Here is a 24,643-nt window from a genome sequence, read left to right as displayed (position 1 = left end):
TACTTTAATTAGAAACGATGCTTTTTAATTTCAACTATGTAGTAAATAGTTTATAAAAATTGAATAACGTTTTAAAGCTATTTACATAAGTATAACAACTATTATTATTATTAGTGCCAATTATTTAAGCCAAAATTATGTTAATAGCAAAACTTTTGATAATTGAGAAATATTTGCACATTTTATATTCAAAGCACCAATATCACGTGAGTTGAGCTTGAAATGACAAAATTGTGATAAATGTAATTTTTGAAAGAATTGTAATGTAACGATATTATTTCCTTAGGCCGGCAAATTCTGCATTTTGTTTCCACGGCGTCTGCTCAACTGCTTCCAAAATCGTCGATCCATTTGCTTGTCCTGCAAACGAGTGTCCTAAAGAAAGAACTTCAACTCGACTCATGTACCTTTAATTGTCTGGGCGAGAGCGGTTTCTCGGGATAAGACGTGGGGACGTTATCCGACACGGTACCTTCTTTACTAAAAATTTTGATGAGTTGTTTACCTTCGGGCATCGTTTGATGTATTCTACGTTCTCGTCGCATATTGAAAAACTCAAAACTGCAACAATAAGTTAGCGTTGAAATGTTTTTGGATTTGGTCTCGATTACATTTTGACACTCTTGGCCCGTGGGACTCTTTCAATATTTATGAATTTCACTGTTGGCTTGAACCGATTGAAAAAACCCAGACTGTCGTCCACTTCTTCCGCGGCTTCTACAATCCGACGATAGCTTTCTGATCGATGCATCTTCGGAACAACAGTCGTCTCTGACGTCATACCCACCGACCCCGTTCCCCTCTTTTCTGCATTTGGGATCCTTGTCTGGTTTTCTGCAGCAGTCGAACATGTGTCAGCAACATCTCCAGTTCCGTTGCCCTGCCCACAATGTAATAAAAAATTGTATTGAAACACAATAATTGAAATGACAGTTGATACCTACTTTGTAGGTTATGTTTTAATATTTACCTGTTCTGGAGATACCGACGGCTCGGTGGGTGTTTCTGATGAAGTGAGAGAACAGCTTTCTGAACAGTCTTCTTCGATTAGCGGCTCCAAAGTTCTTCTAGGTAGGAGGCCTCTCATGATGGCACCACTTATCGGTGGAGTCATCAGTAATTCGTCCATCATCAGTTCGGTATCGTCTCCGTTATCGGACGATATAGAACCGTCATAAGGCTAAACGAGAAATAAGAAAGAGTAATGCCAACAAAAAATCTAGTCGCTAACCGATTGTTTTCCTTCGTAGTTTGGAGAACTTAACGGATCGTCCATTTCTCCACCGCTGGTCGGTGTTCCCCAGATTTCTTCTCCAGAGGTAGCACCTGACGTTTCGTCCTCTTGCATGTCATCTCCATTGACCGTGGCCTCAGCTGTTTTCAGATATCTGAGACGAAAACGAAAATATGTCAAGAGCAAAATGGATTTCAGTGTGTTCAAAAACCTTTCGAAAAATTTGCCCGTGTTTCTATAATCTTCCCCTAGACGTTCGAAGAAGGCCATTTTTTCTGCAACGAACGATCCCGCTTTAGCAGTCCAACTTCTAATCGAAGAATGATAAAATGCTTCGTTATCGATACCCCCCTGGTCATCCTGATCTTCGTCGGTTTCAGAAGAATACCGTTCCTCCCAGTTATCTTCGTGTTCGTCCGTTCCTAACCGTTCCAAACTAGAGACAGTACCGAATCTTCGCAAGGTTAAATTAGAACTACTCAACGAATGATATGGATGTTCTTCCGTTTGGGGAGAATCGTCAGGTGAAATATCTACGTCGTTGGAAAGCTCTAAACTATTAATCTGGAAAATTCGTTGTTACTACAAATTGTATCAATTGCCGGAGACGATTACTTCTGGTTTATTACTGCGACAGTTGCAAGAACTGTCTTTGATTTTTTGATCGGGGGTGCTGGTGGTTTTCGTGGAGCTTTCGGGTGTCGGAGGTGCGACGTTGATCTGCGGAATTGGAGTGGAAAATGGATCTAATTTCACTAAACTAGCCGCCGGATTAAGCGCACTCAGTCCCATCAGGAGAAGCGGTCGCCAGTCGTCGTTATCGTCTTTGTTATCGTTTTCGTCTTTGGTACAATTAGTTTCGGTCACGTCCTCCGTGTGATTGTTGGATTTGGTAGCACTTTTGACACTATTGTTTACAGGTGGAAGGCAATTTTTATGGCACTGTCGGCACACTGGCACAGTTTCTGGCACTAAAGGACTTGAGCGCACGGTAACCTGAAACAGACATTTGAAATTGGTACCAAATTATACCGAAAGCTTACTTACTTGACTCTCGGTTGTTGTACTTTTGGACGGACTTTGGTCGTGGTCAGATAAGTTGATGTCTTCGCATCTGCTGTCGATTTTCCTCGGTTCGTTGCGACAGGTAATGTTTCCTTGCGCATCGATCAATTGGAGTTCTTGAGAACGCTTTCGGAGCATTTCTTCAGTCCAATCTTCTGATAGAGGTTCCAGTTCTGCTTCATCAGCAATGTCTGTATCAAGGTGACCTTTCATCCATTTTTCTAAATGAATAGCATTACCTTTTCCGCTATTATTTTTGCTCAACTGTTTACACTTATGCTCTATAAGGGCGTCTATTTGCTTTTGCATTTCTGAATTTTCGTTTATGTTTTGTGGAGTCTGAAAAATGTCCAGCGTTAATCTAAAACTTCAAATTTATATTTTTACCTTAATTGGCAAAAAGGAAATAAAAAAGCAAATGTAATAACTAAAGCTTTTATTTGCAAATATATAATTGTATAAATTACATTCTGTAACAATATAGATAATTTCAATCTAGACTTTAACTACTATAAATTTAATTCGCTAAAGAAGTATATCTTTTAATTTAGACATATATAAGTTAAAAGGTACTTCATATGAAAGAGGCAGTCAATTTGGTACAAGTGCTTTAGCAAAGGAAAACACTGATGGCACATTTAAGTTCAGATTGTCTATAAAGTATAAACCGGATGTATACTTTAATTGGATTGACAACTTTTGGTCGACATCCCGTCTATATTCAGACTACTCAAATCGTAATCGAAATTCGTTATATCCCAAGGATCCTCGTCAAATTTTAAAAAGTCTATATCTTCTGAGTTGTGTGCATCAGCGTCGGATGAGATCTCCGTTGAAGGAGTCAGGATAGCAGACGGAGACTGGGGTTCTTCAGGTAATTGGTATTTTGGCAACAAACTACTTTCTGACGTGAAATGCGAGGTGAAAGCTTGAGAATGCTCGGAGGATGACTGCGAGGATATGTTCGCCGAGGGAGTGTCTGGGGTTTTCGTGAGCGACGTTTGCGTGGGCAGTGAGGGTTGGCGGCGTAGCGGGGAGTGGATTTGTGCAGGTAGGCAGGAGTTATCTACTGGTTCGCTGCAGTGACCGCTACACAGACGCACCTGCCGACGGAAGGAGAGCGATTCTGCAGACTGCAAGGTGGCCACGGAGGAGGTTATTGGAGCGTCGGGAGATTCTAACGGGCTGCTAAATGAGCTGCCGTCCATGCCCGCGTTTACGTGGAAGCTGCGTGCGCAACAACAACACTATCAGTTCTACAGAATATCCATAAAGTCACCCGAAATCCTAACGACCACATTTGGGCTGCCTCAAAACTGATCTTGCCACCTCTGAGGTCCTACCCCTGCAAGCCTCACAGGAGGCTCTATCGTCTAAAATTTTGCAACCCAAATACGATACTCTGACGCTCCAGTTTGGATCCACCACTTCAAAAATCTTATCAACTCAGAAAAAAAAAACCTTTCTAATCGTGATCTAACAGTTTCAGATCTTAATTTGAGTTTAAAATGATGTAACAGGAGCCAAAACATGTGTGACTCATTTGTGAGTAAGAATTTTGAAGCAACTCTAACGATGAATTTCAATAAACGTAATGGATCGTGTCCAAAGGTCAAGCTTTCGTTACCTCTGAAATATGCAAGCACGCAAAGTTATTTTTTTCCTTAATATCCGTTGGAAATAAGGAATTCATTAATTTTTATTCTAAAAATACCAACAATTTTTAGAACGAATCGAAAGTGGTGAGACCAACTTGGAACAGTTCTAGCTGTTGCTAATTTCATAATTGAAACAATTAAAACTAATCTATGACACTATTCATGCGTTTGCGCTTTCTAGTCTAACGATGAACACTTTATGGATATACTATCATACATACTATAATTTCAGTAAATTTAGTAGAATTCTATTACTCGTGAATGTGCTAGAAGTTCAGTGCTAATAGAAACAAACAGACTTACATTTGCCTTTGCAGTAGGTTTTGCCAAACAGCTTTTAATTCTGTTGTAGGCGCTCTTAAAACCACCGTTCTTTTACCCGTGTTTTTCTTAGGTGTTCTCGTTAAATCGGGCCCACAATGAACCGTCGGACTAGTAGCGTGTCGTCCTCCAGGTGTAACCGTTATCCTAAATTCAGTATCTAGAATAATCTAATTAATTACAGGATAGTACAATTGACTAATGAAAACCTTTTTTCCTAACGTTAAAGAACATATCGGTTATGTGGGCTAAAGGTAACGGATCTTCTATTATAAATAAGACTCGATCTCGCGACACTTTAGCAAATAATAACAAATCGCTAAACAGAAGTGTCCAGTATTGTCGTACGTTACGGCCTTCTACTCTTCCCAAGTCGCCACCAAATATCCACTGACGACCCGGTTTATTTAATACAAATGGCTAAAATTTCATTCATGTCTCCTGGTTCCGTCACTTTTCAAACAACTTACTTTACACTTAGTAAAAACTAAACGATTTTCTAAATCTTGCACAGTCAAAAGCGGCCTACCTTCGCCCACCGGTTCCATAAGTCCTGCTTCTACTGTAATTTCCTTGTAAGTAAGCTAAAAACCGGAATTACTAATTGCCAAAGTGGACTTCTTTTGATACTACCCTAACAGCGAGAATGACTTGCTTGCTTTGATACATAATTCTGATATTGCATAGCCTGTCAAAATCTTTTGATAGTCGATGTCGACAGGCTCAGCAACTTAACTTTTTCTACATAATCTAAGTCTATTACCTGCAAATCATGCACAAGTTGATTTATCACAGGATAGTCTTCATGATTCGATTTAGTGTTGCTCTGGATTACAGTAAAGGCCTTTAGAATCTCTCTGTAATGTTCCAAAGGCTTGTGAATAAACGAGGTAATATCAGGCCGTCTTCTAGGGATCGATGGAGTTTGCAAGAATCTAACAAATTCTGAAGTGGAACTTTTTGTCTTATTGGCTAATACACAGTCGGCTTTTTTAATTCCTGAGCAATATCGTCTATAAGCCGTTGTAATTTCGTTCAATTTCGTATGATACGTTCGAATTAGATTATGAATGTGTGGTTCTCCATCTTCTTGAAGTAAATGATCTAATACGTCTTCGGTTATCCTAAGAATCTGCAAGGTGTTTTTACTATTACAGATCTCTTTCAAAACGTCTTTTCTGAATGATAAAAATACAAATCCACGTAAATTCAATGTTAATATGTGTCTTGATCGGTTGCTGGCACCCAGATTTACACAACGGCATAAATCTACAACAACTCAGGTATGTACATTCGGATCATTTCAGACGTTCCCTGCACGCACTTCCGTTGGGATTTTAAAGTTTTATAACATAAAAAAGTAAAGTACGAGACTGAAATAAGCGAAACTCTTTAAATTTTCACAAGCACTTTTTACTTTTTACATTATGTTTTTTCAGACTATATTATGGAGCGTTTTTTCACTTCTTTACAAAAAAGCAGACATCTATGACGGCTAAACTTACCTCTTCGGAATTTTGAAAGAGAATTTTATGTTCAGGAGGTGTAATTAAGTCTCGTCGTTCAGCCAGTGCCGAGACAAATCTCGTGACTGCAAATTGTAACCCTGTTGCATATTGTTGTTCTTTACTAATAAGTTGATACATGGCTTTTTTCCTATTTTCTTCTTGATTGTTAGTGGGTTTCTGTTTAAAAAATTTGACATTTTAATAACTTTCAAAAGAATATAAAGCTATAACGTACGCTTTATATTGCGAAAGGTAGGCAACTTGTAATACACTCTTTGCTTGACAGTTGCCTAACTTTATTACCAAGTGCATACTCGGCAAGAAAGCGATTTTTGATTAATGTTTTGAAATCATTTATAGTATCCAAAAAATGGCGCACGAATAATTTTTAACAAAGACGAATAAAATAAAAAACACAAGTAAACACAAACATGTATTTCATAAGGCATAACGTAAACAAAATTTTTCAACAAAAATCATAAATTAAAGACTACAACATAACTATCAATAAAAAACAAATAGACGTCTTTTAAGAAACATGTGAATAAATTAAAATAAGTACAGATAACTTAATAAAAAAGAAACGCTAATTAACTTAATACCCTAAAAAATAAACTAAATCATATGCCCAAGTGAGTGAGTCATAGAAAAAATTATCCAAATACTGGCCGCAATAATTTAGAGATTTGGGAGCGATTATCAAAAGCCGATTACAAAGAAAAGCTGTTGAAAAAGGGTTGCGTCAAGAAAAACTATACGATAACACCGTTACCAACCTCTGCGGTAAAAGTAACTTGAGGTAAATGCAATTTTCGTCTGTTGTAATCAACGGATGTCGTGTTAGTGGAACAGACCGTGGAAGGACGTCTTTGCACCAAATTTGTGGTAATAGGAAGCCCAGTCGTACTGCAGGTTCCGGTGCTATTTAAACGTCTGACACTTGGCACAGAACCGTTTCTTGATGTGTTTCTTCTAAATATTTCTAAAGTTAATTGACTTCCATACGACCTGTAAAACGGCGATTTATAAATTTCCATGTCAGGTTGCCGTGGAGCTTCCGCAGCACGCTTTGAAGTCCGCAAATAGTGCCACCGACTTACCTAATTAAATTTAAAATATCAATTTCTGGCATCATGACGACGTTGTGTTTATCGACGAAGATAATGTAATCCCCCGGTAGGATTCCCGCTTTGTCGGCGGGAAGACCCTTCTCAACCCTCTCTATCCTCGGTGGATGCGTCCACACGACGGAGAACCCGAACCCGGACTTGGGAGCGCGCGTCAGCTTCTTAGTCGTTGTAAAAGGAGTCCTGCCGTTCTTGTTCCCCGTCGCTTTTCTCTGCGTCGCGGCAGGAATGGCGTCTGGACCCTCCATGGGATCCAGCTCCAAGTAGCGCAGGAACAGGTTTTCGTCTGCATATTTCTGCTGTTCGCTCAGAATCGCTTTGCTCGTTGCTTTTTTTAGATCGTTGTCGAGCTCATCCAGACTCATGATCTCTTCTACGCTCGACTGACTTTCGCACATTGTCGGCTGGCACTCCGTCTCCTCTGCTTCTGGATCTAACTCGCACGCTTCGATTTGATTATCGAGGGTTATCGGGATGTTCTGGCAGCGTCCCGTGGACTGGGGCAGCAAACGATATGAACCGCTGATATCCTGGAAATTAACGAAACCAATCGATCAGTCAAGGTCGCCCACCTTGCCGTCCCCAGCAAAGAATTTGCATTCGACCAAGAACCACCTAAATATACACCGAACGCTAAACCTCAACGTCAAACAAAAACTATTACATTTATTTTTTAGACTTCCATTTATTTCACTCTCATTTAGTTTTTCAATCATTAACACTAATAAAATTGAGCGTCAACTGCAAAATGTAAGCTACTTGGGAATAAACCCCAAAAGTTGTCCTTTTCACATTTCAATGAGTTTTCCAATTACATGCCGCTAACATTTACAAAATCAACTCTAGATTAAATCTAATTACGGAACAAAATCACCGTGTAATTCATAATTTAAGCAGACCTAATAACAGCTATTATCGGTAAATAGGATTTAAAAATTTCGCCTATCACGAAAGGTCAGTTCAAATCTTTGAAAGCTCGGAGTGCGTGTTATTATCCTGTTAACATATCGTTTTTTAATTTAAATCGAGTGCTTTGCTCAGTCAATTAGATTATGCGATTTTTAGGGATTAACCGATAAGAAGTGTTATGTTGCAACAACAGTTACCGGTTCGTGTTCTCAGTAACTGATATTGTAGGAAAGACTTTATGACATCATAAATTTGTGTACATGGTACGTGAGGCGTGGAAATAGCAGTAACACATTTGTTGTTAAGCAATAACGCAAATAGTAGGTACATCATAAGTATTAACGAAGACAGTTAGTTCTACGTACCAACGGTACAAGCTCTTTTCTTTGGTAAATCACATTTATTCATTGTTCAATGTGACATTTCCAGCCACGTTATTCCAGGAGTATAGTACAAGCACAATTTTACACATTCTGAATTGGAATTTCGGTACAGTTGGTATATTGTATCTAAGGTGAATCGGAACTGCTCTACGTGTAAGATTCGTGATGGGAAATGCAAATTTAAATATGTACAAAAACATTTAAGTGTGACCGCTTTGTTGAATTAATTTATGACTTAGACAACCTTTTTTAAGAGTTTCTGAAAGTACCATATCGTGTGGTGAAACAATGACAACGTGCAGACAAGAGAGTAATTACCAGTGAATGTGTAAACATAGATGTAATGTCAATATTGCAGTCGGCTGCTCATCTGAAGTTTAACGGAATTTCGGGGACCAAATTCGGAATATAATTTCTCATGGGAACAATCGTTTTATTCATGTTCCACATTTTCTTAAAATAAAAATAGAACACATCTCTTTTTAGAATTAAAAGTACCTGTCTGTGGAAAATTGCGTTGACGATGTTATCGATTTTTTAAAGTAACAATATTCAGCATGCGTATTTATTTTAATGTAACATAGCATATTGTTAAACGAGTTGCACAATACAGTGAAACGAGTGTAACATGCTATTATCTTCGTCGATTTATTTTTTTTTTTAATTAAAAATATAAAATAATTATCTAGTGACTTTTATGTTAATTGAATTGGGTTGGTATTGATGAAGCAACGTCATTTTATTGAAAATTAAATTTCAAATTGTCTCCCAAACTCTGTTACAATAATAATCTACCCCCTTAATAGTTTATTTTGATCCAAAACATGGATCCAGATTCATTTTTGACATCACATTTACCACTGACCTTTTCAGTAATTCAATTATCATTACCAACCCCATATTCAATAATTACTAGAAACGATTATATAAAATTGAAAAATGCTCTTTGTGATACTGAAATAGAAAATTATATTACCTGATAAGTAAAAAAATATCTTACCTTTTTATATGCATGTCTGACGTCGAAGGACATACAACCCAAGAATTCACTTGTTCTGTAAGCAAACAAAAAGGATGTTGTTAAGAAGCGATCTTGTTGAAAATACAATACAAAGTAATGAAGTTAAAATGATCGGTGGCATAATGAATGGCAATCGGTGGCCATTCAAGCACCCTCAAGAGCAACAATAACAGCATTAATACACGTGGAGGCTTTCGGGTCCCTAATAGAGTGGTTGACCACCCGCATACATGGTAATTATCGTCCAGAATCCTCCAGCTGAACGTGTTTGTGTTGTTTCGATAGAAATCTCGATTATGCAGAGAATACGGGCAAATGCACCGCCTTTAGGCGTTATATCCACTGATAAATCGCATAGTTAAAGTAACCCTACCGTACAGATGTTTTGATTGGGCCTATTCGGGTGGAACAATTTAGGGCCGCTTCCAGCTGGTGGTTACCGTTCAATGGCTATTTTGCCTTATCAATTTACCACATGATAATATTAGGTCCCCGACATGTTATTGGAATCGTCGAGTTAAATTAAACTATCCGCGACGGGACGGTTTATTTATAGCGCTTGTTATCAGCCCTGACTGAATTTACAATGAAGCTTGTTAAATTAATCGTATCAAATTTAAATCAATGTATAACGAAACGATATTATTCGAAGACTCTCTAGAGATCGCGTGACGAAACTTACTTTTTCCATCTAGGCGAAATGACGCATTTTCTTGGTTAGAGTTTCAGTGGATTGGTGATCACGTTTTACACTTTCGCTGTGATTATCAATAAAAATCATTTTTTGATTTGCGAACTTAACGAGAGCACTGCATAGTCACGATCACAATACAGTTAGTCACAAAGAAGTCTATGGCACTTGGTTACTGTATAAAACTTACACCTAAAAGGGTCTCACTCTTGAAACCTAAAAAAATAATAAGAGAACTTGGCTTCTCGTTTTATATTGTTTAGGGCGAGCCATCAATTTGTCAAGCGAAAAGATTGATGCCTTTCCTGGAAGCGATACTGCCGAGGAAATTCACTACGAAACGGAAAATTGGTGCATGGTGGTCCATTAATTACGTAGAAAAAACTCCCATTTTCGATCTGGAGAGCGTTATGAAATTTAGTAAATCGATATGAAATTTATCTAGTACAAAACAGGTTGCATGAATAGAGGCCACCAAAAAGAGGATTTATTACAAGTCCCGCGCACGGCATGTCGAGCAAATAAGTGTCTTCTGACTGACAATGAATGAACGTGAGTTTCTTTTACGTGTGGTGCCTCAGAATTCCCCGTATTATCCCGTTCCCACCATGTTCCTTGATACGATAAAATTCCAGAGCAATCTGTTGAGTCGCGCAACTACGAGACCCACGGCTCGGGCTCAGAATCGAATTTCCCCAAATTCGAGTTGTGATAATTGGAGTAAACGTGGTCGCAAGCGAACGGCCCCCCTGGGATCACAAACCGGGAGAGATGGTCACAACTCACTAAGCCTAAAACCGTGAAACGTCACGCATTATCACAACTCACTGGCACAGCGAACGCCACTAACATGTCCCGACGTTTTGGGAGTGTTGGTTGCAGCAGGAGGTCATCGAGTGAAGATCGAGCTCCAGGTCTCGCTGTAAGAAACGTCGCGCGATGAAACTTCCTCCACGCCCACACGCTATTCCGTCTTACCCGGAGTTAGTCGCGTTGCCGACAAGAAGGCTGCATGCGTTTCTGTGTGCTTTCCCGGAAAGCGGAAAGCTACGCATCGATCGAAAGCGCTCCCGATTTTGCGTAGTCGCTACTACGTGTCGCGGGACTATGGCTGGAAGCTTGCGCGATGCCGCGGATCCGGAGGGCTCGGATGATTTAAGCTGGATTTTTTCAAGATACAACTATTGTGAAAGATCGACTCGTGGACATATTTGGGGATGGTGGTGCACGTTCGGCCGGAAACGCCGGAGGCTGCCACAAATCAAAACGGAAAGCTCCCGGAGTTTGCGGCAGACTTCAGGCTTCGAGCTTTCGACGAAATGCGTACGGAATTCACGTCAGCAGTGTGTAAACAATCCACTTACCTACAATTCTAACATAAACACCCCCGCATATTGTTCAATCAGGACAATGGCCACTCGGGAAAGGAATTGGTAACGAGCAGCGACACAAAAGCGAAGAATGGGGCGCTCAAATTTTTTCGTTACAACCATAAGAGCTCGGTTTTGAAAAATGACCTTAAACCACGAAATTGTTCTTATTTCTCGCGGCTTGACGGTCTCGTGATGGGTTATCAATCCAAAAGTTCGATATTTATGAACTCAGGTAATTGCTCAGGCAGTCCAAGCGGTAACCGTTAAACACCATCAGCAAATTGAAATGCAAAAAGGTCAAGCAATAACTCCTTCCAGGAACTAATCTGCATTACTTCCTGTTTTTTATCCTGGTTTTCATCCAGCAGTCAAATTGCAATTGCGCTGATTTTGTATTGCGATAACGTTTCGATCATATTGATAGAAACACTCCGAAGGCGTTCACAACTGATTTTAGGTATTAACCTACGGAAAGTAAACCGCTCCGAGAGACGAACTCAGAAACTAAGTATTACATTTTTTCCTTGATTTAATTAAGAATTACGATCAGTACTTTTTGTTTTTTATCTTAGATGTTAATGTCATAACCAGTTTCTGGATTAATAAATGTAAAATTTTAAAAGACATGGGATGCTTTCCTCTAATTCGAACACTTATTAATAAATTCAAATATTAAGAACGAATTAATTTGAATAAAATTTTATTCGTAATAATTATTGCAATATGCCTATTTTAACCTGCATGAGGTTGAAAAGTACGTCATTGCTGTCTGAAAGGGTTCCTCTTGAATGGAAAGTAAACATTTGCATTTCTTGGTCGGAAAGTGACATTTCTGTCAATTCTCGAAAATGTCATTGTTAAATGTTGGTTGAACGTATAGATTTTGATTATTTGGAGATTCTAAATGGGATATGTTGTTGTCAGACGAATAGAGAAGGCACGTTAAAATTTCCAACCCAATAACAGCAATATTTTGTTCAATTTGCCAAACATAACCTCAAATTCAAAATTCAAAAACTATTCAATGTAATGCCTACTTGAAATTTCTAATAAAATATTATAAAAAGTGATGATTGCGAATAATAAAATAGTTTGATACTAGGCTTGTTGGAAGTTTTGAAGTCATTTCGTTGCTTTGGGACAATTCCAAGTCAAAAAAAAGTGAGCGTACGACTGTCATAGTGTCACGTTTTTCGCAAGAATGTTAGTACCGTTGCATGTAAAACTTGCCTACGGCGTACTCTTGCTGATGTGTCTAAACCTCATCCTCATTTTTAGTAATCTAAAGTAAGACAAAACATGTTCATCTACTAAAATTTATGATTTCAGTGTTACTGTACAAACTGTCAGACAACGAACGATGTCTTAAAACGTGAGTAAAGAATATTTTCCGTCGTCGGTAAGTTTCCATTTAACTTTTCTTGTGCTCCAGCCCAAAGTAACGATGGCAAACGATGATGACTACGCTACCCCCCAATGTTGATCAGCAAAATCAAGATATTTTAAACATTATGCGGTCGATCTTACCTTGAACTACGATCCCGATGCCAAACTTCGATATGTAATCGCTTTTGAGGGGTTTCTTTCTGGAGAGGAAATTTAAAAGTATGGTTGAAAAAAGGTTTGGTGGAGTCGGCTTGAACTGCTGTACGCTGTAATATACCGTTCCGTTTCCTGCGGTTATCTCCTAGTCGATCACTCAAAGCGACCTGCAAGAAGCATGATATCGATTAAACGGTGGATTAGCTGCAAAATTTATTAGTGGTTTTGCATAGCCGCTATAGTCAACGACCCTGGCGCTTGGACAACTTTGCAAATATTATATTATTTCTCGTGTATGTACCGCGATAACTTATAATAATAACAGTCCCATCCTGTTTATTTCGTTTGGATTAGATTCAACGGGGTTGCTGCCAAATCCTATAACATTTCTCTCGATGTATCGATCATTACAGAGGGCAAAATTGAATTGGTTCTCGTGAAGGATGGGGACGTTTCCCTCGGAATTATAATCATGAAAAATCGAATGCGAGTATCGCGTGACATACTCAAACCTGCTAAATAACATTTAAATGTCCGGATCTGACACTTAAGGATGTAATGAAAAGTAATTACTAACCAAAAGGGTAATAATGATGTAATAACGTCCGGGTCAACGTTAGCACCGCGGAACCGGGGTCGTAAAATCGGATTTAGCAACGACATCGTTTTTCCGTCCGGTGGTGGTCCGCCTTAAGCCGCGGATTTAATTGCGCTTCCTGTTCGCCATCACACATCACATCTACCATTTCGCTTCTCATGAACTCATGATTGATACGACGATTTGCAATCTGACGGTCATCTAGACTTTTAGACTTCGAACATCGTCACAATGACGTAAGAAGATCCAGTGACGCAACTAATGATATCGATCCACCCCTGTTTCCCTTATGCCCTACTGGCCTCCGAACCATCTCGAATATAAATGGAATAAACATTTTCTCAGCTTCTTCGTGCCTCGCAAGCTAACAGCTTTACATACATTACTTTATGGAAACATATATCTTCACTTTTTATTACCTCGCCGTACAGTTATTGCAAATGGCTCCTTTACCGGTGCTAAATCACCACTAATTCGGAATTGAGTGCAGTCGCGAAATTGCCCCGTCGTCGGAAAAATTAGTCCTACCGAAATAAACCCGGAAGGATTCGCATTGCCAACAGGACAAAATATCATTTGATGCTCCACTTGTGAAAAAATCAATTTGTTGGAATGCGGTGATATCTTTAATTCCACTCGAGCAACTCATGTATGAATAAAGAGCTCAATCTGTGCATTCATATTCTTGAAATTACATGTCGGAAATGAGATTTTATTGAATAAACATGAAAACATGCCTCGCAAACCTGAATCCAACGGAGCATATTTTCAGTTTCAGATGCCGTAACCGATAGTCTGTCAGCGGCAATTACACTGAAAAACATATCCTACCAGCTGATGTTGTCTACCAATCTACACGCTATGTGAAAATATCGAATATCACTTTTTATCGCTTCCAAAACCGCCACTACGTTTCTCCCGACATTTCAACAGATTGTTTTATTGTGTAAATACAAAATTAATCAAGAATCAAGTAAATTAGATTTCGCATTCAATCCAAAAAACAAAGTAAATAGATCTCCATTCGCATTTCTAGTGCAATCAAAACGTATCTAATAAAGCAGCCATCACCCCCATTTGAAATATCGCCATTATGAACTAAGAGCAACACTTCGAATCGTGACATGGTTAAATAAAAGTTATTTTTATCCTTGAAAGGGATCGTGTCTCGATAACTTACCTTCACGTAGGCATTTATCTGTTTCCCGCTGGTCCTGTAGAGGTCCTTGCAGCGAATTACTGGAAAAAAATAAAGTCGTTAAGGAGGAAAGAGTCGTCGAAGGATCACACATGGCTCGAGAGCGAACACGGAATTCTATTCGATAAAATATTCGCGACATTATGAACTACCCCTAAACACGCGAGTAAAGCTTTAAGAATATTTGGAAAGCTGCCATATCCGAATTGAAAATTCTTCGTATTATTTATACTCACCGTTAACGTATAATTCGTCTTTTTCGCAGTGAATGTTCAAATCCATCGACCCCCTCACATCTCGAATGCTGTTGTTTGTTGTGGAGGCACTTTCAGATAGAGACGTAGGCGATTCAAAGAGCAAACATCTGCGGAACCGCCTATTATTTTCTGCTGGTGTTAATAGTGTGAAAGTTTCGTTTAACGATGTCACTTTCAAAGGGGTGCTTATGTTGTCGTCGGTGATTTTTCCGGAGATGTTGGAAGAATCGAACGAATCGTCTCCTTGATCATTCATTTTGTGCGTTTTCTGCGGTATCATTTTGGTTTTGGATGAACTCATTTTCTTTTCATCGTCGGTCCTTCTGCGGCGAATACAACGCTGCCGTTTAAGGGTGAAGTTTACGTTGTCGTCCTCTGATTTGTCCAAATAAACCCTTTTTGCGTTGTTATCTGGATCGCCCGTCGTCGATGACGCTCTTTTCCTAGGTTTTATCACGTCGTCAACGCAGCGTTCATTAAAAGTTTCGTCGATGTTAATAATAGTTTTATCACAAATTACGTCCGCGTTCGGTGTGGAAGTTTTGTTGTTGTTGCACTTGCATTGAAAATTACCCTCCAGTTGGTGCGAATATTCCGTTGTCGAACTTTTGAATCCCGAGTCCAACGACGAACATCGATCAAACGAACTTCTACCGACTTGTTTCTCATTTTCTGTGTTTATGAAATTTTCCTCTTGTGTTTCGTTCGATTCGTTTTCTTTTAAACGAGTAATAGTGTCTCTGCTTCCGGTATTTTGCTTGACTTCCAACTGTCCACTTTCCGTAGATGAGTTCAGTATAGCGTCCACGATTTGATCGAGGGATAAATCATTTATTAAAGACGAATCATTTTTACAATTATCTAGAATTTTCTTATCGTAACTTATCTGACTGAACCTTAAATCTACGAATTTTTTGACTAGAGGTGACACTTTAACATCGTCCCGTATTTTTTTCGCAGCGGACTTCGATTCCATCGTCGGACACGACAACTTTTCCTCTTCGGGATCAGTTATGAAGTTAATTTGGTGTAAAAAATCACTGACGTGATCAGTTTTGGGCTTTTTGCTCGGATGAGGCGTGTCCTGATCTAAGCTCAGAAACGGTCCTAGCGGCGTGGCTTTCGCGGGATTCAAATTAAGGAGACAATGAGTGTTGCTCATTGAGCAAGGTGAATACTCTACGGCAAACGTGGGTAAAGTGGGCGCGTACGTGTCCTGAATGCGTCTCTTCGTTCGCACTTCGCTGTTAACACCCTGATCCCTGTTGCATCCGCACACCCCATCGACCAGCACCCCCTCAATGTGCGAGTCGACCGTTTCGAAAGGCCTGAAGTAATTTTTCCCAGATTTACCCTCGTGGCTGGTGTCGAATCCGAACTCCAGCCTGTGGGAAGGGTTCAGACACAACTTTTTCTTCTTGTGCTTCCTGTGGGACGAGGGCGATGCGCTCCTTCTGCATTTTTTAGCGGAGAGAACCCTCCTGTTGACCGTATCCTTCGGTGTTAGATTGCTGACGTCTCTCAGGGCGTCGAATTGGTGGTGATCTTCGAAGGATTTTATGGGAGTGGACGTGAATTGATTCTCCTTGTCTATCTCCAAGCCGAGGCTGTTTCGGCTGGAGCGTCTCCCGCCGGAACGTCGTTGTGTGCTCGAGTGCCGACGCTTGGACTTATTGTTCCTCGGAGTGGTCTCGCTGGTTGAAGGATTCGCCGCTGGACGGCGCGATCCGTCGGATTTCTCGGCGGGAGGCCGAGCCATTACAGTCCACTTCAGCATGGTTTGATTCTGAAACGCAAACATGAAATCTAGACAAAATTTGAAAATTTAATTCACGCGTAAAAACTCTTAAACAGTGTTCAATTTTCACACGATGCATTCAGTGTCAAATTAAACTCCAAATCAGTGATAAAAATTAATTCAACTCTAGTGAAAAATACAATTCTTGTAGTGTTATTTATTTTTAGTCAACAATTTTAACAGTTCTACTTTTGTAGTGTAGATTATTCTTACTCGAAGGTAATGGAATCATAATTTGTTGCTAATACATATTATTAACAAAACTTTTAACGCTGAAAATACACACTAAAAATATAAAAATTGGAATTTGTTTCTTTTGTTAGTACCTATTCTATAGTATTGCCGTTATAACTTTTTATCTGCTCCGCCCACATAAATTGACCAATGAGAATCAAAGCCAGATTCAATCTGTATAATTTTTCATCACATTTGCCACGTAAAAAACTTAAGGAAAGTTAGAATTTTGCTGTCAAGTTCCCAATTATTGTTTTAGGTTTTAAAAAATAAAATGGCAAGACAATTCGAATGTCAGTTTTTTTTTTCTGTACAAATCAGATCGTCTTAACAACCTATTTGATTGGTACAGCGTGATCAACAATGACTGAGTCTGTTGGCAATGAAACAATTGAAAAATATTGGTGTTTTTCTGTTTGGTAATTGGCACTGACCGGATGTTTTAACTTGACACGACATTAAAAAAAAAATTAGGTTATGTCAGGTACGTTCATGCTATTAGAAAAATGACCCTTTGATGGTAAACGTCAAATTCGCCTGTCAACTCTGTCAAAGCTGACAACCGGAAATGCGTTTAGATCACAGTGGTACCAAAATCATTCAAATTTTCATTGTTACCAACAGATTCAGTCATTCTTGATCACGTTGTATTAACCTGTTGAAAAGTGATGATTATTTTGACATACTAAAGCAGTCAAATAATAAAAATTAACAAAAATCATCCTTAATTAAATGCTTACAAAAAATATGTAAATGCCCAACATTCAGCGACGAAATATCGTAAAATTAGCAAAAACGAGAAATATTTCTTTTGGTTAATTTTATCTGTGGCCTTTCAAATGGATAATAAAATAACCATTTTTCAAATTCAAAATAATTATAAAACATTACATTAACATTTTCCAAGTTTCAAATTAACTTCAATTAATTTCATAATTACCTAACAATCAATTAGTCGTAATAATTATACCAAGCTTGATGTACTGGAACGAGAAACAAGGAAATAAATTAATTTCTTTTATCGCTACTTCATACAAATCTGTTAATTTCCTTCTATTTCCGTTATTATTTCTTGTTATTTTTTCTTTTTAATTTTATTATTTCAAAAGCCAGTGTTTTAAGCGCTACGTTCAGGAAGTATTGGGTGATTCAAAATGATTGTGGATAAATATGGCAACTATGTAGGTACGAAAATTTATGTGGCAACTGTGTGGGTGGGGTAGAGTTGACATTTGTATGACATTTCATAGGCGCGCATTTGATTTTTTTATACCATTGCACATTAACTTGACAATTTTCAAAATTGCGCGACTATGAACTGTCAAAGAAATGTCAACTCTATCCTACCTACACAGTTGCCACATAAATTTTCGTAGATAGTTGCCATATTTATCCACAATCATTTTGAATCACCCAATAGATTATTTTTGGCAAAACAGAAATGAAAGTGGAACAAAATTTATTACTTAACACATTTTTTGAAATAGGTACCTAGTTCGATGGTTCTAAAGTTCACGTTGAATTTCCCTGGTCAAGGTCAAATTACTTTCAATTATATATTTTAGCTGTGTATGTCGCTAATACGGACTGATAAAGTAAGTAAAGTAACCATGTCATGAGTAAACTGTAGAGGTTATGTTATTCGCTGTCAACAAGTCAACTTGGTAGGCATTTTTCAGTTGTTGGCTACATTTAATTAACGCAATTTTCCAATTAGCTGTTAATAACACCTTTTTTCTTTCCGCCATGGTAAAATTACCCAGAAATAGGATAGGAATCGAATTTTATGAAAAAATATGTCACTTACACGTTAAATTCATATACAAAATTAAAGACGTCAAATCGCCCTAACACGATAATGTGAAAATTACTAGGAAATTACAACAATTTGACAGAGAAAATTCAACGTGAATGAACTTTATTTATTGTTTCTCTTAAATCTCAGCACTTTCTGATGCTTATAAATATTCTACGATTATTGACGAGTTATCGTGAGGTGTTTCAAATTTCTATGTGTATAATGTATAATTATAATAATCTATAAATAAACTTATTAAAAACTAAATAAGTACAACTCGGGGTCATTCCTGTTCGTCCACTGCCTGATGTAAATTATACAAAATTGTGTGTTGTAAGTTGTGTTTTGAGGAAAATCTGTCAAAGGGTATCAAATGTCAAAAACGTCAAATGAGATCAAATCGGAGGTATTGCATAAAACGCAACGATATCCAATTGAAGTGTATAAATGCAATTGCAGTAACTCTCAGACATACAAAAACTAGTTGAATGTCTTTGCAGAAAAAGATTAAGGCTGCCAATCATATAAATCAGTAGATACCGTGCGATCAAAAAATTGATCTAGTATGCCATGACTATGACAGTTCAGTTGATGTAGTTGGTAGGTATTTTAAATCTTGCCGTTGGCAAAGAAACATATAATCTGTTTCAAAATCAAAAATCCACCAACACTGCATTCTACCTCGAAAATACAACCGACAACGTCGCCAACTTTTGTTTTTAGTGTGTCTGCAAATGTCAGAAAAAAGAGGGGTTATAAAAGAAAACTGTGGACAGTCGTTTTGGTCGTAGTTCATCGTATTTTTTTGTTCTCATTTTACTATTTCACTCAAAAGGTATGAGATGGTAGCTACCACCTTTTGTACATAATAATTATTTTGTATTACGTAAGTAAACTCAGTCAAATTTTGACGGGAGATTGGGCCAACCCAAAAAAATGAAACTTATTCTAGGGATTTCTTTTTTTCTGCCAACATCATTCAACAGGTGGTGGATTTTTGATTTTGAAACAGATTATATTTGTGGAACTGTCAGAATAAAATTGACATTTTTACAATTTTTCCATAGTGTGAAACCGTCTTACGAGATATCTATCGGTTAGAATTAACGTCAAAATTCAATGACACTTTTTAAAATCATTTGATAGGTATTGTTAAGTAGACAATTAATTGACAAATGGACAAAATCAAATTTACATTAGGAAAATTTTCGTCTCCCGTTTTTTTTGCAACCAACTGTACCTACATAATTATAATTCCCTCTGAAATTTCCAAAACAAAAAATATTTTCTTTTGATGGAGTAGATTTGTGGCGTGTACACCATCAGGTGAAGCTTTAAATACTGATTAGACAGGAATTAATCTCTTAGAACGTCTATAATTTAGTAACAGGTGCTGAATGGAATCCGAAACGGAATCACCTGTCTCGTTTAAAAATTCATCAACGCCATGACTGCATTATTGAAATCGTATAATAACTGTACAAATGAATGTTTTACCAGTCGGTTAGTCTGTTGCCGCTGTCGCCTTGATTTAATGAGGGGCGTTTCGAAATTTCACCCCTTTTAGATAATTTGTATAAGGTGAATAAAAAAACAGTAAAATGCATTTAAACGCGATGTGAATGGGACAGCAGGTGGTTAGGAAGTGGATTTAATACCAGCTGGCCCCAAATTTAACAACTCCAACACCCACAGTTATTAACGGGCGCCTAAAAGACATTTTCAAAATTTTGTTGCACGCATTCGGGAAAAAATCGGTTTGCAAGCAGGAAAGTTTGGGTGGTTTTAGTAGTGAAGCTCGCCGAACGCGGAATCGATTTATTGACTCTAAACTAGAACTAACAAGAACTGTTTGTAACTTAAAAATTTACAACCAAAACTGTTGGTTTTTATTAATGTTTTTAGGGCAAATCTACAAAGTTTGAAAGTTGTAAAACACACAAATACTGAAAGTTGCTTTAAAAATGGGGTTTCAAATATCACTCATTGTGCTGATTGAATAAATATCCAGACAATGAACTTTATAGCGTCGTTGGGGGTTATTTATTCATTGATCTGACCAAGACCACACGTTTTCTGCTGCGGTCTATTTTATAGCTCTGGTAATATCAGTTATCTACCGAAATAGTGAGCCTGATGATACGGAATGGGCTCGTAAATATCTCGGAGAGAACATGTTGGTGATTTTATGTATTTTCGTATGAATGTTTTTATGTTTTTTATGTTTCTTGTCCTTCAGTATCTCTTTCCTCGAGTAGAACGATAACCCTCTTTTTTTACCCAAAACCATCACTGTGAAAAGTGCTGCTTTTGTATAATGGAACACTTTTAGCAACAGTCCGCTAAATTTCATGGTACCTACTAAAGACACGTGCCTCTAACGTCTTCCACATGTTACTTAAATTAAAATTTACATATCTCGAGGCCCCTATCGAAATTACCTTCGACGTTTGTGGGTGTACGGTCTTACCACCCTAATAAATATGTATTTATTTGGTATTTTACTGTTATGTTCTTGTGTACTGTACCTACGGCCGTGAAAAAAATAACTGACAATATACCCCACTACAAACTACATTTTAAATAACTTTTTTTTAAACAAAACGAAACAAAACACCATATTGAATGGTAAAAAGTTCTGTTTGATATTCTATCTCTCACATCTGCTGTTGTTAGGTCCTTCCCATATTTTCCAGCACTCCATATTATTGACACGTATATTGACCCGATTTGTGTTTGATCACATGGTAGGAAACGCCTAAATTTACCATGAATCTTGTAAAAGCTTAAGGATATCTCAAATGTCGATCATGTCAACAGGAGTAGTACCATATGGCAAGGGCAGCTACCATAACGAGGGTATTTCACCGATTTAGGTACAATATGTAAATTGTATCACGAAACGTTAAGTGCCATATGCCACCGAGAATATTAATTATAAAACAGTAAAGAGTACATTTGAATATTATGCAGATATGGCACTTCGAATTTAAATGCATCGATCAAAAATCGTTTGTTTTTTCAATATTCTGGAAGAGTACGCGACCAGCTAGCAGCGATATCCTCTTCATAACGGAAATCTTGTCAGTTCCGCAAGAGCAAGGAAGGTATAAAAGAGTGCAGTTTTTGCAACTGTTCTCGGGTATTTTTTTCTATAGTGCAGCAGCCTCCCGTCTTGGCGACATACAAGGAATAAAGGACCTTATGGCAACTTCCGTAAGAAAGAGGGTTATGCGGCAGCATACCAGGTGATAGGACTCGTCTAAGCTAACCTGACCTAACCTTCTTACCCTCGCGCGCTAACAATACGTGATCTAATTTTAAATAACACAATACTTTCAAAAAGGTATGAATATTTTGAAACCAATCACTTTCTCACGAAACGTAACGATTCCTATAGAAACGGTCAACAAGGGTGGGAGCTTTACAAAATTAGCCACCATGTAAAGAAACTGGTAGTGGAAAAAAATACCGAATTGAAATAATGACGAAATCGATACTGTTATGACTTCCATCCCCTGTTGGAGGGGTGTTTTATTCTAATTCCGTGGATGGTCTAATGACGCGAGTGACCGTCATAAAAACCAGAAATCCGCCCCTATCTGGCCGAAAACACATAAATTTCGAGTGTCCATTGTAGGGCCGTAATGAAAAAGCATTTTTATTGTCATTTAGAGAACTGGATACACTTATTACGGTCGTTAAAATCGGGAGAGTGGGGTCGAATTTTTTCATAAAAAATACGATGACGGTGCAATTGCGTCGCAATCAAAACTAGATCTAGTCGACTAACTTGGCATTCTCAAACGGGCCCTTTTGTCGTTGGAAGGGTCTCGAACCTGCCGGACTCAAAACGTTATGGGAAAAGTCGACACGGTCCCGTGGCGAAGGGGCCGATTTTAACTTTAGCATTCATCTTTCAAGACAAGCTTTTTCAAGCCACGTTAGTGGTGTAAAATTTTAAAGCTCTAAATCAACTTGATGTATCATAGGACGCCCATCAATTTCACTCGTTTTTGGGGCAATTTATTCTTCATTAATTTTATTTTAATTCGAACGTTAACGACCATTGCGGACGATTATTCACGGTAATGGTGGTGTTGTCAATTTGCACACAATGTGAGAGATCCTACCGCAAAACGTAATTAATTTAATTAATTTGGAAGCGGTTTCCGCAAGCGGAATGCAGACTTAATGAATATTTACAAATGATTTTTACGGTTATTAATTCAACCGACAAGGGTAGCTAATCTTGATATCCTGTTTTGTAAATACAATTGTTACAGTTTCGGGATAAGGCCGTTCTGCGGCTAGAGGTCCTAAGTAAACATCTACCAAAAATCGCGCTTAAATTCAATATTGTACCTCTGCTATTTGTAACAAGGGGAGAGCTTTCGATTTGGGTGTTATTGCCATTTTCACCCCTTTTAATTGGATGCCCATTTCTGAAATACCTCAAAATTACCGCCGGTTAACCGAAAACGATAATGATTATGCCACAATAGGTACTTACAAGGATTTTTTAAATCTACTAATTATATTAATTACGACAACGACTTGTTTTACCTCATTTACCTTTAAAAGTACTGTCTTTTAAGCAGCAGCTTAACTTACTAACTAACTCTCTTGGCTTAATTGAAGACTCGCTTAACTTATCTAACGATAATTACCGAGCAAGGTGGAGTAAAGAAGATTCTTTACTCACTCGCTATGTATAACAAGAGAAAAACCTGACAGAATTAACCCCGTTTACGAAAATGTTTTTACTTGAAATTTAGTTTAATTAAATAATACATAAAAATACAACAAAATTATATGAAAAAAAAACAACATTTTGTATTTTATAATTGGCAATAAAATAAAAAAAGTAATTAATTATACTTAATACATAGTTAACAGTTTAATCACTGACATTAACAATATGGATAGGATGATGGTTATGACAACGATAAATTGAAAAGTGACACAATTTCCTTTTCAATTATTATCGGTGTTGTCAAAAAATACAAACACTTGAATTATCAAAAAATAATTACATATTAACTTTTAACATAATTTGCCAGTACCTAATGGCTACATTTATACTTTTATTATTCGTTTGTTTAAACAAATATAGGTTTATTTAAACAAATTCTAAAAAAAAACACTGTTTGAAATTGAAAAATGTTCACAGAAAACTCACATTCATTTAAATTTAGAAAATAAAACTGAAGAGCGATTTGGAAAAGCAAATAGTACGAAACAAATGAAGTTGAGAAACCAATGATAATTGATGAGCGGTTAAAATGAAAATTAAGGTTGAAGGTCAGCAAGTAAATTCCTGAATACATAAATAGATTGGTAATATTACAGCAACTGGAATTCCTCATGTAAATGTAAGAAAACAGAAGAGAGGGAAATTATAGGTAAAGAGTAAATTAAGTAATTAAGGAGGTAATAAAGACGTAACCTTAAACACAACATTTGATCAAATTATAATTGATAACAACGCTAAGAAACTTGGTGTAAAAATTAATAAAACGTTAATATCTTGATAGTTTTGATATAAAAGTTGATTGATGTTTATAGGTTAGTCGTTGGTGACTAAAATAAATACTAATCAAGTATGTATGAAAACAAATAACAGGAAACTATCTTACGTTGAACCTAACATCTACCAACCCACTTACCAGTAGATAATCCAATTTCCGTAAAAACACAACACTGAAACCCACAAAACCTTACAAAACATTTCTCCCGCGTTATTCAAATCAAATGACACCGTAGTCCTCGCGCATGCATCAAAATCCTAACCGGAGCCGAAGTTACCGCGAACTCATCCGGCAAGTGTCTGGCGCGCCGTTGGTTTTACCTGGGGTACCTGGCCGACCTCGTGTTGTCTGCAGACCCTCTTGTCACCCCCTGCGTTGCAAAGGCCACAGACACATG

General features: G+C 37.7%; 1 protein-coding gene and 1 long non-coding RNA gene across 2 annotated transcripts; one reads left to right on the top strand and one right to left on the bottom strand.

Moving 5' to 3' along the window:
• Positions 1 to 93: 93 nt before the first annotated feature.
• Positions 94 to 24,643, bottom strand: PsGEF (Protostome-specific GEF). Its single transcript, XM_069052703.1, has 21 exons — positions 24,385 to 24,643; positions 14,865 to 16,671; positions 14,611 to 14,669; positions 12,818 to 12,999; positions 9,206 to 9,260; positions 6,887 to 7,443; positions 6,563 to 6,794; positions 5,784 to 5,963; positions 5,042 to 5,410; positions 4,749 to 4,862; positions 4,488 to 4,698; positions 4,261 to 4,438; positions 3,403 to 3,526; positions 2,282 to 2,638; positions 1,850 to 2,230; positions 1,446 to 1,798; positions 1,232 to 1,388; positions 971 to 1,180; positions 612 to 880; positions 408 to 561; positions 94 to 360 (listed from the first exon to the last, which is right to left on the bottom strand). Exons 2-21 carry the CDS (start codon positions 16,660 to 16,662, stop codon positions 283 to 285), a joined length of 6,018 nt encoding a protein of 2,005 aa, XP_068908804.1. The 5' UTR covers positions 16,663 to 16,671; positions 24,385 to 24,643; the 3' UTR covers positions 94 to 282.
• Positions 12,093 to 13,167, top strand: LOC138134440 (uncharacterized). The gene is made up of 3 exons (XR_011160730.1): positions 12,093 to 12,567; positions 12,620 to 12,662; positions 12,723 to 13,167. It is a non-coding gene; the product is annotated as an uncharacterized lncRNA (long non-coding RNA).

The sequence above is a fragment of the Tenebrio molitor genome, chromosome 7, assembly GCF_963966145.1.
Source record: "Tenebrio molitor chromosome 7, icTenMoli1.1, whole genome shotgun sequence".
Classification (NCBI taxonomy): Eukaryota; Metazoa; Arthropoda; class Insecta; order Coleoptera; family Tenebrionidae; genus Tenebrio; species Tenebrio molitor.
Note: the sequence above shows the minus strand (reverse complement) of the source record. Positions and strands in the feature narration are given on the sequence as shown.